This window comes from Mixophyes fleayi, chromosome 5 (assembly GCF_038048845.1).
Source record: "Mixophyes fleayi isolate aMixFle1 chromosome 5, aMixFle1.hap1, whole genome shotgun sequence".
Classification (NCBI taxonomy): domain Eukaryota; kingdom Metazoa; phylum Chordata; class Amphibia; order Anura; family Limnodynastidae; genus Mixophyes; species Mixophyes fleayi.
The window spans coordinates 198511441-198526653 of NC_134406.1; the positions used below are offsets into that span (position 1 = coordinate 198511441).

At 36.8% G+C, this 15213-nt stretch overlaps 1 protein-coding gene across 1 annotated transcript in view; it reads left to right on the plus strand.

Annotated features, from left to right (window-relative positions):
- TMX3 (thioredoxin related transmembrane protein 3) overlaps positions 1 to 15213 on the plus strand; it is a 54132-nt gene that overhangs the window by 13541 nt on the left and 25378 nt on the right. Inside the window, exons 5-9 of the mRNA XM_075213250.1 lie at positions 7829 to 7874; positions 8143 to 8223; positions 10950 to 11049; positions 13692 to 13769; positions 15070 to 15136. Of these exons, the coding sequence (XP_075069351.1) occupies positions 7829 to 7874; positions 8143 to 8223; positions 10950 to 11049; positions 13692 to 13769; positions 15070 to 15136 (372 nt within the window). The remainder of the gene's footprint in view (positions 1 to 7828; positions 7875 to 8142; positions 8224 to 10949; positions 11050 to 13691; positions 13770 to 15069; positions 15137 to 15213) is intronic.

The following is a 15213-nucleotide window of genomic DNA, read 5'->3' on the forward strand; positions in this document are numbered from 1 at the left end:
TTAAGCTTGCAGAGTTTAGACTCAGAAAGGTGGTAAAGACCGTCTCCATTAAGATAAAGTAAAATTCAATAAGCCACATAATTGTTTTAGCTGTAGCATAAAATTATCACACACTTTATTTATAAAGTGCAAAGATATTATGCAGCGCTACACATTAAAGGGATCTTCAGGCAATTGAGTGCCATACAAAGACATGGAACAAAAGTAAATCTGCCTAATTTATTTTACAATCAAATGTATGTGGTATATAAAAGAAGTAAACCTTGTAGGTGCTGGTGGAGTGTGAGTGTCTAATGTAATGCATAACAGTATTTATGGAAATGAAGAAGATGCATAAGTCTTTGAAGAAGAGACTCTTCATGGAGTCTTAAAAGATTTTGAAGGTTAGGAGAAGTTAGCGTGTGTCATAGAGGTCCATAGAAGAGAAATGATGTGTCAGAGAAGACAACTAATCCACTCGCTTGTCATCTCTCATCTTCTCTTCTTGCTAGTCCCAACCCCACACACATCTCTAACCTCACCTCCTTCGCACTCTCTCCTGCCCTCTTTGTTCTGCCAATGACCATTGCCTCTTCTCACTCATGACACACTTGCCTGCAAGACAAGGGATCATTTCTACCACCAGTTTCTGCCTTAAATTGCTGCCTAACTTATGTTCTGCTGATTAAACCTGTACTCTGGACTCCTTTACTCTGCTTTTCTCTTTCCTGCCATTAAGCTTAGTTGCTCTCTCTGTGTTTTAATCTATTTTTCACACAGTATGTCATGGTACAATGAACAGAATGATATTTAACTTGCAATCTACTCTGTAACATTCATATAGTAGACAGACACGGTGTACTCGGGAATCAAATGGTAACTAACAACATGCCTGTCTATGTATTGAAGGTCTCATGTCGGTATGTGTAAAGTTACGCAGCAGCATTCGTGTTCAGACATTACCAAGTAAATATTTAACAATGATTAACAAAAGAATTGTCCATAAGTATTGATAGATCACAACTAGGCTAATAATATGTTGATAGAATGAGTGTTAGTATTGTTAAAACTTATCCAAAGAATAAATGAAAAGAGGGTCTGTGTGGGAGGCCCTCAAAGACAGGCAGCTGATTTCTGTACCATTAACCTTGAATAAGAGGACTGTCGGCTATGTTACAAAGTTCAGACCATGTAGACCTCTCTGAATCTCAGTTCTTGTCATCATGGGTAAAGTTAGGTGTTCATGTAACTTACAAATGTATCAGAATTGTTGTTTTGTTTTTTTTGTTTGTTTGTTTGTTTTTTTTAAATCCAGCGTTGTCTCTAAAGAGGCCATCCAAAAACATAAATAATTCTCTCAGTTGTATCTTTTTCCCCCTCTATTTTATCTCTTGAATTATCATGCCTCGCACTTGGTTCTTTTCTCTCACTTTATCTAGATCAAGGGTAGCCCACCCACGGCTCTCCAGCTACACGTGGTTCTTTGTACTTGTAAATGGGGTGGATTTTCGAGCGCCACTTATATGGTGAGTGCATCGAGGACCCGCTCTCTGCCCAGCCGCTCTGTCTAGCTAATTCCTCTCCAAGCTGGACTCCAGCTTGGGGACATCCCAGCCATGTCCACACATGCTGTACCTTTGCCATTGCTGGGTGCTCTTTTGTAAAGTCCCATACTCTGTGCAATGCTCCTGTATACTCTTCTCTACAAGCTGATGTTAGGTAGTGTCTAATATTAGGTCTCTGTGAATGGTTAGCTTAGTTCTGTGTGCAAGTAAGTATTAATAATTTACATCTTTCCTCTGTTTTAAGTTTGATAGCAGCAAGGAAGCAATTCTGAGGGGTGTATTTATTAAACTGCGGCTTTGAAAAAGTGGAGATGTTGCCTATAGCAACCATTCAGATTCTAGCTGTCAGATGTAGGATGTACTAAATAAATGATAGCTAGAATCTGGTTGCTATAGGCAACATCTCCACTTTTGCAAACTCGCAGGTCAGTAAATATGCCCCAAATACATGTCTCATGTAGATCTCTATGGAGTACCACCGGTGTAGTATACAGCCATATTTATAAGACGGAGATTGGAGCAGGGATGGAGAAAAGTAGAACGTGTTGTACTTTTCCCTGTCATTGCTTTGAATGATGGCTGTATACACCTCTCTGGCATCACTCCTTATAAATCAGTGTTTTCTGAGATTGTACCTCTCTTCTCTTCAGCTGTTAAAAATTGAACGGAGGAGAAATTAAATTGATTTACACCCATGTTTAAAGAACCCTGATTGTTTTCCAGCTTGCCTGACTCTTGCACCATTCGATCCTGCTGTGAAGCGATTTATGGCATAAAGAATAGTGGTTTAGGTGTCCTGCAGTTCTGGCTACTTAAGTTCCGTGATCAGGATATAATGCTGCATTGCCATCTATATGTGTGTGAACTCGATATCTTGCTCTCTCTACTGGTGTTTCCCTGGTCTTTACTCGCTGTTAGGTGGTGAAACTTGTCCTACCACAGTTTGTATGCAAGGCTGCCACATGTGATCTAGACTGAGATTATTCACTGCATTATTCACTTTCAAGCAGGGCTTCTCACTATCCCCTTGAGACAGATGTGGATAAATGATATAGAATTTAGGACCCAGTCAAATCTAGGAAAGGCGCTTTTAATAAGCCATGAAAGAAATTTATTAATTTGCCTCTGTAGAAATTATACAAATAGTTTTGTGTCAGCAGCAAATTTTTTTAGCTCAATACCCGACTACCTCCTGGGATTTGTTCAGCCCTGAATTGAAGTATCATTTTGGGAAAAAAACAGAGACTCTTCATGATTTTCAACTCCTGGCTGAATATTTTTAAGTTGACATTTTCAAAAAATAAATCTGCAAAGACACAAATTGTGGACATTCTATTCATTCTGCTGTGTAATTTATTACTATTGTGGATTTGTAAGGTGCCACAGTTCTCCGCTGCGTCGTACAGTAGGGAAGACAAGGACATACATAAAAACAGTACATACGTAACACAAGAACAGACAAGGCAGACAAAATGAATGGAGACATGAAAACAAAGAGTATAAGGGCCCAGCTCTTTAGAGAGCTTACATTCTAAGGGGTAATGAGAACATTCTCATGGCAGTTCCACATAACAAGCTCCTGTGTGATTGAATTGTGCCTGAAGTGTTGAAGTTAGTACTTAAAACACTGGATAAGTAGTTTTCTCATGAATTCTTATTCGGGCCAAAAAATGGCAATAGGTACACCTTGTCCTCCAGTCAATGTTTCTATTTACTAGACTTTCATTTGTAGGGAACTATAAAGTTACCAAAACTAGGTGTCCCCCAAAAAATAAAATATCTTAAAAGTCTCAAAGTAACTCTATCTAGGTATGTATGTAGTTGTACAGCTGCACTACCGATTCAGGATAGGATTCATGAATAATTCTAGCAACGTTTAATTAAGTGCAATTTTACTATTTTATCTTTTGGTCAACAAATCAAGTTGATCTATCTGAGCATCTATCTCCCCTGGCAGCACCTGCTGACTGTATTTGAATATGTCCCAGACATGGTTGCACTAAGATCGACTGTTGTTCCCACACATTATTAATCCTACAAGAAAAATTCCAATGACTCTGAATTAAACAAATGAGTCATATCCATCAAACATGCCTTTAATTTACATAGTTGTTGAGAGAAAAAGGCTAACATAGGTCTCTTTCCATGTATTATTGAGGATGAACACCGTGAACCCGGAAAACAATAAAAAATTGCATTGCAGTTTACATCATCATCATCACCATTTATTTATATAGCGCCACTAATTCCACAGCGTTGTACAGAGAACTCACTCATGTCAGTCCCTGCCCCATTGGAGCTTACAGTCTAAATTCCCTAACATACATACACACAGACAGAGAGAGGGAGACTAAGGTCAATTTGAGAGCAGCCAATTAACCTACCAGTATGTTTTTGGAGTGGGGGAGGAAACCCATGGAAACACAGGGAGAACATACAAACTCCACACAGATATTATATTATATATTATAATTTTATATTATATATTATATTATATTTATAAAAGAGAAGATTCTTTAACTATCTTAATGAAGGCTAAGTAAGTCAGCTGATCTCCATTAAAGACTGTACACCAAGTCTTGATAGCTGATCTTGTTGAAAGTTATCTACCATTTTAATAAACCCTCATGTATTACATGGTTACTTGACATCTTTACAATATAGAAATGGGATTTGCTCAATCATTTATATGTTCAAATCAGGTGTTTTGAAAGGGTGGGGTTATCCAGAAAAGAACAAATACTTTTATAAGTTAGTGTTTTGATATTTGTGTACTAAAGAAAAGAGGCTGGTCAATACGTGTAACTATTGGATTGTGTCCACATAAACAGTGAATACAAATTAATCTCTTCAAGAATACCTTTAAGTCTCCATATTATTTACTTGTTTGCAAGACGCTGAATTAATCTATGCATAGTACTTATAATTTATCTCAACTAGGTCTGAATATATAAATTCTATACATAGAAATCATTGCTCAAAAATTAAATGAGTTGTATAAATTGTTTAAATCTTACACATATATTATCTTGAATATTACAGGATAAATGTCATGCTTTAAGAGCGACAGATGTTAGATGAGGATAAATATTTTGTTGGAAGATATCGGTCTCTATTACGGAAGATATTAGACTCTAATATGAGAATAAAGGAGATTAGCTTTGCTGTAATGTGTTGACAGTCAACCTTTGACTATCCAGCTGCTGCTGCTAAGTTATAAATCCCAGTATGCCAATTTCAGAAAATAGGTTGAGATTATTATATAGCCATATTCCTATACTTTATTTATAAAGTGTCAACCCATAGAAACATAGAATTTTGCAGCAGATAAAAACTGCTTGGCCCATCTAGTGCCTATTTTTTAACCTATGGTAACCTCAAACCCTTTGATTCTTTAGTCTTTGTAAGGATATCCTTATGTCTATTCCAATCATGTTTAAATTGCTCTACTGTATTAGCATCTACCACCTCTGATGGGAGGCCATTCCACTTATCCACTACCCTTTCTGTGAAGTAGATTTTCCTCAAATTTCCTCTGAACCTACTTCCCTCCATTTTCCGTGCATGTCCTCGTGTTCTAATACTTCTCTTCCTTTGAAGAATGTTTTCCTCTTGTACCTTGTTAGAACCCTTGACATATTTGAATGTTTCTATCATGTCCCCCCTTTTCCTTCTCTGCTCCAAACTATAAATATTAAGATATTTTAGTCTTTCCAGGTAGGTTTTGTGCTGTGATATGGCCTCCAGAATTGAACCCAATATTCTAGATGAGGCCGTTCCAATGACCTATACAGTGGCATTATTACTTCTTTCTTTCTGTTACTGATTCCTCTCCCTATGCAACCAAGCATCTCACTTGCTTTTCTTATTGCTTTGTTACAGTGCTTACCTGCCTTTAAGTCACCTGAAATAGTGACGCCTAGATCCTTTCCTCCTCAGTAATTGCCATTATAGTGCCATTAATGCTATATTTAGACTATAGGTTTTTGAGACCCAAGTGCATGATTTTGCATTTTTTGGCATTAAAAAAGGTGAACAAAACAATTGATGATAAATGGTAGCGGAATAAAACTTGTAGCTGTCTGTGAAAAGTGTGTGGCCACTCACTGTAAGATATCAACATTAAAGCAGCTATTACTATAGTACATGTTGTATCAACAATTTAAGTACAATTGCATGGGGGGTGGGATTAATAATTAGTCCATAGACTAACTTAAGTGCACTTATCTTACAGAGCACTACTTCAAGGAACCTAGTTCCCAAGTCTGTCAACTTAATATATTTACATGCATGTGGGATTTTCAGAGTTTGGGTCATGGACCCCAACCTCTACAGTAGATCACACTCGGCATGGTAACCGCATACTGAGCAACTATCTGTCCCTCGTGGTTATCCTAGCCAGATCTATTAGCATACTAACTGACCAAGCTATAAAGCCTCTTTCATGTGAACTGTTGTTGGGACGGCAGGGATAATTCCCTGCAGTAAAGAATCCTTGTGAATGCACTTGCTTGAAAAAGATTAAGGCTAGATTTACTAAGCTGCGGGTTTGAAAAAGTGGGGATGTTGTCTATAGCAACCAATCAGATTCTAGCTTTCATTTATTTAGTACTTTCTACAAAATAACAGCTAGAATCTGATTGGTTGCTATAGGTAACATCCCCACTTTTTCAAACCCGCAGCTTAGTAAATCTAGCCCGAAGTATTTGCTCACAGGGAATTACAATTGTTTGTAAGAGCTGCTTCTATGCCGCTAATGACTGCAGTTCCCCTCCTATGAATGCTACTGGTTGAACAATTGACTGACATCATTCTCCTTAGCCATTATAAATTGCAGGTGTGCCATTAATATTGGTCTAGGGAATACATTTATATTCTTTTACATCCTATCTATAATTGGAACAAATGATATGCGCACTGAACCAGGTATAAGCTGAAGTCCTTTAAAAGCTGCTGGAATATATATACAGGGTGATCAAACTTGTAAGATGAGATACAAAAGGGGTAGTATTCCAGCGCTAATGAGCAATGGGAGTAAATGAAGGCTGTAACTCACCTGGATATCAAAGGTAGGCTATCTATAATTACATATTGGTAGGTAGACTTTAGTTGATATTATGTAGTGCACTATGATGCAAAATGTCACCACTACAAATCATTCACCTCAGTGGAAAAGATAGTACTAATTGTTACTAAATGATGTGTCGGGTGATCTTACAGGCTTCAGTAAAGACTGCTCTATCGGTGCATTTGGGAATGAAAGTTCACTGGCGGCAATGATAAACTTTAGTATATGTATGTAAGTAAATAGCTACTCAGTACATATACAAGTTTTTTAAAACTTTACTGTTTCTAAATGAACTGTATTTTAGCTAAAGTTTTTATTTTGGCCAATTATTTGTATTAATGCTTATCGTGCCTTTTTAGTACAAATGCAGTGTTCGTAAGCAACAGTCTGTAGTGATAGTCTTGGCTTCTCTTTGTAACGGTGCTAAATGCTAGGACGCACAACGTGTGGAGCCAAGGTTATTGTGTTTTATGATGGCTAAAATCGAGTCAGTCCGACAAAACATGAAACTGAATTGGTTGGATGACCACACACTTACTCCAGCAACATCATAAGAATAAGTCCATGAGTACTGTTCATCTGTAAGCAATAATCTTACAATGACAAACCAAGCGAATCTAACACTTAACGACTTTTAACCCTCAAGGCTTTAATGAACAGTGCTTATGGACTTGTGTCTTATGATGATGCCTGAGGAACTTTTTGGTCATCTAACAACTGTTTGTTTGGTAAGTTGTCTTTGATAATGGTGGGATGAGACCTACCAAAATGCCAGAACACAATGCAGTCCTGTAGGTGCCATCTACTTTCAGTTTACAGCATGTGATTGTGTCTGGAGAATATCAGGGCAGTAACCCTGGACTTGAGTGCACAGTGTTTTTTATTTTGTTGGTGTGTGTGTCAATATGCGCAATGGAAATTTAGAAGTGGTGATATGAAAAATGTAATGAGAATGTAAATTAATGGAATGTAATAGTTTTTCAATGAAGACAATAGGAGAAGTAGCAGTATGGCATACTACCGTATATACCTCTACTTCGACCATTGGATGTATATATTTTATATAACACAGTAGTTTGTTGTGTTTTTTTGTTTATATCCACTGTGTATGTATGTGTATCCATGTAGAACAATGTTAAATATATGAAGCGTACAAGGAGGTGTCTGTTTTAATATAAACGCCACAGAACACATGCATTTTTTTACTCTATTGCAGGTATTGCTTCAGAATTTGGAGTCCGTGGATTTCCAACTATAAAATTGTGAGTCTTGCATTGATTATAAACTGTTCTAGAAAAATATAAAATATGTATTCCAAAGCTCCTTTAAAATAAATTTTAAAAAACTAACTCTGTGAGAATATGAACATATATTAGAGAGAGAAATATATGTCCACATACACGTCATATTTTATATGGCCTGGCTTGATGTTTAAGAAGCCTAGGCTAATTCTGTGCTTTTATTTAAAGAGTATTATGTTTATTTTGGGGGAATAAATTGTGGTTTCCTTTTTTTTCTATTTTTTTAAAGGTTAAAAGGAGATATGGCCTACAACTATAGAGGTCCCAGAACAAAGGAGGACATAATTGAATTTTCTAATAGAGTTGCTGGGTAAGTAGATATGCAGCACATGTTCTGAATGGTGACCGTGATCTGTGGTTATTATCACCATATAACACACAAGTGATGATACGATTTACAGGAGTTTACACGTGTATTATCATTATAAACATTGAATTCAGAAGTTATCACTTCTAATCGGTGAGTTCTGATGTCAAACTTGTGATTTATAAGAAATTATACATTCCCCAATCTAAATTATTACTAATATCATAAGCCAACTTGGAGTTATGTGACTTATAAAAGCAGAAGGCTATAGGTGCTTATATAAGTGCACAGAACTCTTCTTTGACTTCTGATATATGTATTTACAAAACAACAACATATAATATTTACATGCTAAAAGTGTTTTTTTGCTGTCACTTCAGCCTTGAAAGTCAGAGTCAAGTTGCTATCCAATACAGATGAATGTATACAAGTATATTCTAAGCATGATTTCATAATTATATATAGGAACACCTTTTGGCCACCGGGTTTCACATTTCCACTCAAAAGTAAATTCTTAGTGGAATTACAAAATGTTTACTATAATAAGTGGAACTTAAAGTGAAGTATTGTGTGAAATATTGCTGGTTAATGAGGTGCAGTATATTTAAACCCTTTATTGAGACGGTGGAATTTAATAATTAACAATGTATATATTAATTACTATGGAGCTTCTGTGACACATTACCATAATAGTATTTCAAATAATGAAATTACATACCATTTTTCCTCAACAATATAACTTCTTCCAGATTTTTTTTTTAACCTTTATCCATGGTAGTGTTTTTTGTGTTTTTGTAAAATTATTAATAATAATAATATCATTATTATTGTTACCGTTTATTGATATAGCTCAACTATATTATGCAGCACTTTATAGAGAATGTGCAGTCATTCACTTCATTCCCTACTACACATGAGCTTAGTCTAAATTCTCTAAGGCACAAATATACACACACACACACACTCCAGTACATGCCAGAAGCGACCAGTTGTCCTACACATGGCGTTAGCACTGTGCAATTGTAGTGGTAACCACTGTTCGTTTTGTCATTTATTCTTTTTTCATCTGTAAATGGAGAAAAAATAATAGGCTATGTTGCTAAAGCTAATTACACAGAGATGTGGTGTGTGTGGCACATTAAACTCCTGTCTGTGGTCACTGTGCAAGTTAACTTATGATGATGCAGTTATGTGATAAAACTGATTCAGCAATCCACTTGGGAGTGTTACTTTATAAGTTACAGGTGACCAGTTTCAGAACATATACTCGTTTAATGTAATAAAAATAATTCCTATTAAACTCCTATATATACTTAATAAATGTAAACATATGTTATAGAACTGACCAATTGTACTTCATACTCGATTGCTAGAGAGCTGAAATAACCTCTATAGTTCATATCCATGTGGAAGCAAGTAGATATAACTATCTTGATCACAAAAAACAGTGATTAATAAACTGATCTCTTAAATAGTGAAGTTAAACAACTGCTTTAATTTTGTAAGTAGTAATATATCAATATATCCAATTATTTTTCTGAAACTCAAATTGTACATGAGCACTATTAGGGAGTCTGAAACATGTAGAATGACAGCTATGACATGTTTTACAATGTTTAGCTACGACCATTTCTCTTTTTGAAGAGAATAGAGGACCTGTATTCCTTGATGTGGTCATAATAATCATTTGCAATGTACATTGGCTAAAATAAACTTTGGGTATGTTGAAGTAATCCGTTATTATACTTTAATAGTGTAATACTTGAATGTATAAAGTATTGATTTTAATTGGTTTGCCTGTCAGTTGAAAGTTAAGTTGTATAACTTGTTTTGCAAATGTATCTCAGAATTGTGTATGGGGCTTGACCAAGTCTAGTTACCAGGTCAACTTGGCTACTAGAAGGGCAGTACTGTGTTATCCATGGTGCATTGGAATCCAGTCATCAGAGACATAGTCATGGGGATGCTTCCACTTCACAAGTATCTGTCTTGAGTCCACCACAGACATTGCATCCCTAGGACCGCACATTACCAGCGTTTAGGCGCTGATGAGAGCATTTTGGCAGCAAATCAAAATGAATCCGCAGCACTCTGATTTGCTGCCATACAATCACTCACCTGCTATAAACCTGTGAAAGTCTTGCTGCCCTTTTCATGTTTGGCAGGCTTGCTGCATTAAGGGTGAGTGGGTTCCATTATTTTGCTAATTTGACTAAATGGGCGTCTTTGTATTTAAACAGAGCTGTATAAAATTAGGTAATGTTGCTAGGCTTTTACATATTTGATACTTCATTTTAAGTGCTACTGGCATTCTGATGTCAATATTGTATACATTTTACTGAGATTATCTAATCATGTCCAAATTAGTACCTGCTTTTAGTTTCTTACCTTTTGTTTCTAACAATGCTGGTATTTGTATTTTATAGGGGCAGCAGCTTTGAGTTATATTTATGCATAGAAGGTTTTGCATCCAGTCTCCGTTTAGTTTCTGTTGTATTGTTCGTATTGTTTCTTATGTGTGCTCTTGTAAGGACCAGGACCAAATTGTCATTTTCTTTTGGCTGGGTCTTAGGTTAAAAACCATTTTCAAGCTCTGACTTAAAATAAATGTTACTACATACTGATCCTACCATATTCTAATATTGTATGAATAATCCCTAGTCTCCTGTAAAGCATGTATGTGTGTGTGAATATATATGTTATCCATTTTTTGTATTTTTGTTTTAAAGGCCGTTAATACGACAGCTCCCAAGCCAGCAGATGTTTGATCACGTTCAAAAACGTCACCGAGTGCTCTTTGTGTATGTTGGTGTTGAGTCTACACTGAAGGTGAAGACCTGAGTTTTCCAAACTTTGTGAGAAAAATGTTCATGCATGGTTCTGTTTTACAGTCTTATTAGTTAACTGGTATGTTTTAGTTTCCCATGAACTCCGGAAAACATGATTTTTATAGGAGTCTGTCTGTACCTCAATGTCTTTAGTATTGCAGTATTCACACAGCAAAGCTAGTCAGTGACGCACATTTAATTTTTTATTTTTTTTTAATTATTATCCAATTGCCTCCATATTTTTTAGTATGTTGTCAATAAAATAACAGTCGGTCTTCGTATTTGACGGATCAATGCATGTAGCTTAAAATCAGTCGTTTTAGAAACCATCGCTATTGCTGCACCTGCTTGGAACCTTCATGGGAAGGAATGTGTGGTCTGTTTCCAGATTTAAATTGTGCCATGTGTGTGATAACCAACAATCGATTTCACCTGAGGCTGTGCACACACTACAGAGTATTTCTTCCGATGCAATATCCTTAATGTTTTTACCCGGTCAGCATACCAATTCATGTGTACACACTATACACCTTTTACAAGATTTACCTTCAGATCTGTGCTCTTCATCTGTCATAACCATCGGCTGAAAAGATTGTAAACTCTATGGAGGTCTGCTTACACTGCTGGTCGCGAGTGCGTACACTCTTCAGAATTTGCCCGACATCGTTGCATAGTTTTATAGAGATTTTTATTACAGTTATAAAATCAAATGAAACGATACGATGTGCTTTGGTACTATAAAACAAGATCGTGGGAGCGTACACACTAATGCATTTTCGGACCTTATGGTCATTTATTGTGTGATTGGCACTATAATCGGGTGAAAAACCTGTAGTTTGTACCCAGCCTAAGTATCTCTGAATTTGCTTTTTATTTGTTTTAGAATGTTGGTGGCTTTTGGCACAGGAAAACGATCTGCTCTGTTTGTGTGTTTATCTTAACCTATGTTTAGTTTGGTCTTTCTGTGCCTTGGTATGGTAATGGTTATTATATCGTACCTGTACTCTGTAAATGCAGTTATTGCATGTGTTGCTGTCTTATGAACACCACATGTGTTTTTTGTTTTTTTATTTAATAAGATAATACAAATGCAATTGCCAAAAACATAACATATTTAGTTATCCTCTTACTTAACTGCAATACAGACCAGTATTACACCATATATCAATTGTTTCTCATGTAGCAGCTACTTTAAGATGTAGATGTAGAACATAAGTTCACACCAGGCAACAACATGTCACTTATGCTAGTTACAGTAAAACAAAAATAACAACACGAGGACAATAATGACATGACTTATCTGGATCTTCCCTAAAGAAAGGCAGCTGCTCAGTCCTCAGTCTAACCAGTGGCGGATCCAGGGGGGGGGGCGATCGGGTTGATCGCCCCCCCCCTAGCAGACACTTGCTGCCGACGGCTGCACAGTATGTGCAGTTCCTTCCAGCCGTGACAGGCAGGGACAGTGTTCTGCCCGGCTGCTCTGATTGTGTTTAAAACACAATCAGAGCAGCCGGGCAGCACACTGTCCCTGCCTGTCACGGCTGGACGGACCTGCACATAATGTGCAGCCGTCGGCAGCCTAAACTGTTAGAAAGGGGCGGGGCCTAAATCCCCCCCCCCCCCTAAATCGCCCCGGGTGCAGTCGTTTTCTAGATCCGCCCGAGTCTAACATATTATTAGAGCAGTGCAGAAGTGGAGATTTTAAATTTGGCATTACAATAATTCAGTGCTGTATGCTCATATTCAGGGCTTAAACAAATTATTGTATATTTATAGGTTTTAATATTTCACACCGTGTTAGCATTACTGGATGCTTTGTGATATCCTATGGTAGAAGGGATGTAAGTGGGGGTGCATAGAAGTTCAGTGGGTGAGTAAAATGGTTATTTCCCACCTCACAGTTTAATATGGTTTTGGACATTTTGTTCTGTGAGTATGTACAGATATAAAACTATAATTCACAAGCGCCAAATATATTTGTAATTATATAACCTTATATTTGGTGAGTAGTGATGTCACTTCTATAATATATAATTAAATTTGTATATTACGGAGTATAGTGGTGTCGCTTCTTATTCTGGAGGTGTTCTGTACTGTAATACGTATGTGTCAGTGAAGATAAAACACACTTGGATGTTAAAATCTCCAAACTGTATAATAAGAAATAATGTACCCCCTTAATGTTAATTAGTGTGTGTTTGGGGGGGTACATTAGAAGTCATCGTAAGAGTTCCTTGTTCGTCATATGGCCGTATGATTTACAGTAGGGTGCACATTCTTCTTATCTTTTTCTTATTTGATATTGATCATTATCAATGCTACAATGTTCGTTCTCACGGAATGAACTTCAAACTATGGACAGACCAAACATGCAACAAATGTTTGAGCTCAGTACTGTATGTGTTTACAGTGCGGCCCTCATAGTGATGAAGGGATACCTGCCTTGAGGTTGACAGCCACTGGTCAACAACTCCAGTGATTGTAGTTATGGACAACGTACCCTTGAGTACAGCCATGTGAATGAATCCTACAAACATAAAGATTATATTGTTTGTTTTGTTTTTTTATGTTTTACGTGGCAAAGAACAGAGTAAAATGCATTTTTTATTTACCATAATTTGTATTAATATTGTTTTTTTACAGGAGAAATTTATTGAAGTTGCCTCAGAACTTATTGTGTACACGTACTTCTTTTCTGCTTCAGAAGAAGTCTTGCCTGAGGTAAATGTCTGCTTATAAACCATATAGGGAAGGAAAATACTTGATTTCTACAATTCTAAACCCAAATGGACAGAAAAACCTGGCGCTGACTATAGCAGTCTGTACCTTGTATAATATAGATACAAAATCGATTCAAATAACAATTAATATACTTAGATAGGAAAAAATTGCTCCAGTCACGATCATTCATATATTACAGCAGTCAGTATAACAACCTGGAGTTACAGATCATACTCTGTACATCTGACTCATGAAGTCCTGCAGGCTGCTTTTAGCTCCGCCTACTAGAACTACATGCCGAATCACTCTTCTGCAATTTAAACTTGTTCTCTCTCCATTATATTGATCTTACCCCACTCCAGGCTTCGTAAACTGAAGCTATTATTTTTCTTTTAAGGAAAGCTTGCCTCCCCATAGCTAGTATTACTGTGATGCCGCAGAAGGCCGACTCTTCTTTGAGCACTTACAACCTTTTGATCTAATCTCCAGCCTGCTGCTCATGGAATATTTTGATTCTAAGGGGGAGTTTCAGTGGGCGGATATCGCTGTGATTTTCGGCTACGCACATTGCCAACTGTAATGGTAAGGAATCTCTGCTTATTTTTCCTTGCACCTCCATGGGATAAAGGAAAAATGAGCTGAGATTTTGGCCTCCCCATCGGCGCAATGTGTCTCCGTGGACTGCTCTGGAGACACATTGTGCTGAGTTGAATCTACCAATCTGTTGATTGGTTTTGAGGCTGGAGTACAAAAGTGTGAATTTGAGCATCCCTTATTGGCTCCTCGGCCCAACATTTAAATTTGTATAGATTTCATAAACTGCTTGCCCTGCATTTGATAGCATAAAGTCTGATCGGGAATCCAATCCCATTCTATCGACATGTGTATAATTGTACTGAACAATTCAGTCATTTGTATGCATAGCTACACTTAGAAAATAGGATACGTCTTTTCTTCCAAATAAAGTATGCTGTTTTTGTAGCTCACCACAATTTTGCAGCCATATCAGAACCATATGGAATGTCTAAGTTTTTGAATTACTCTAGTAATACTGGTCTTGTTCAAGAGCCAAAGTGTAATTTTCTCCTGGTGGGATACATTTGTTTATACATTTTTAATTGCAAAAGTTTTAGGTGATGTTTATTACTGCTATTGTGTTTCAACCGACATTGAAGATATTCTGAACATCTGCATGAAACTATTGGATTCAATTCTGCCGTGCTGCACTTCTTGTAAAAATAGAATTGCTAATAATGCAATAAACTAGCAATGCATTTCATTATCTTATTCTTTTTTCCAGTATGTCACCCTGAATGAGATCCCAGCTATCTTGGTATTTAAAGACTCCTCTTATTTTGTTTATGACGGTGAGCTCTTATTTTAATGTTTTTCTGTCCACATGAATTTACGTGAATGTTTCTGGGTTAGCTCTGGATGTGGGAGA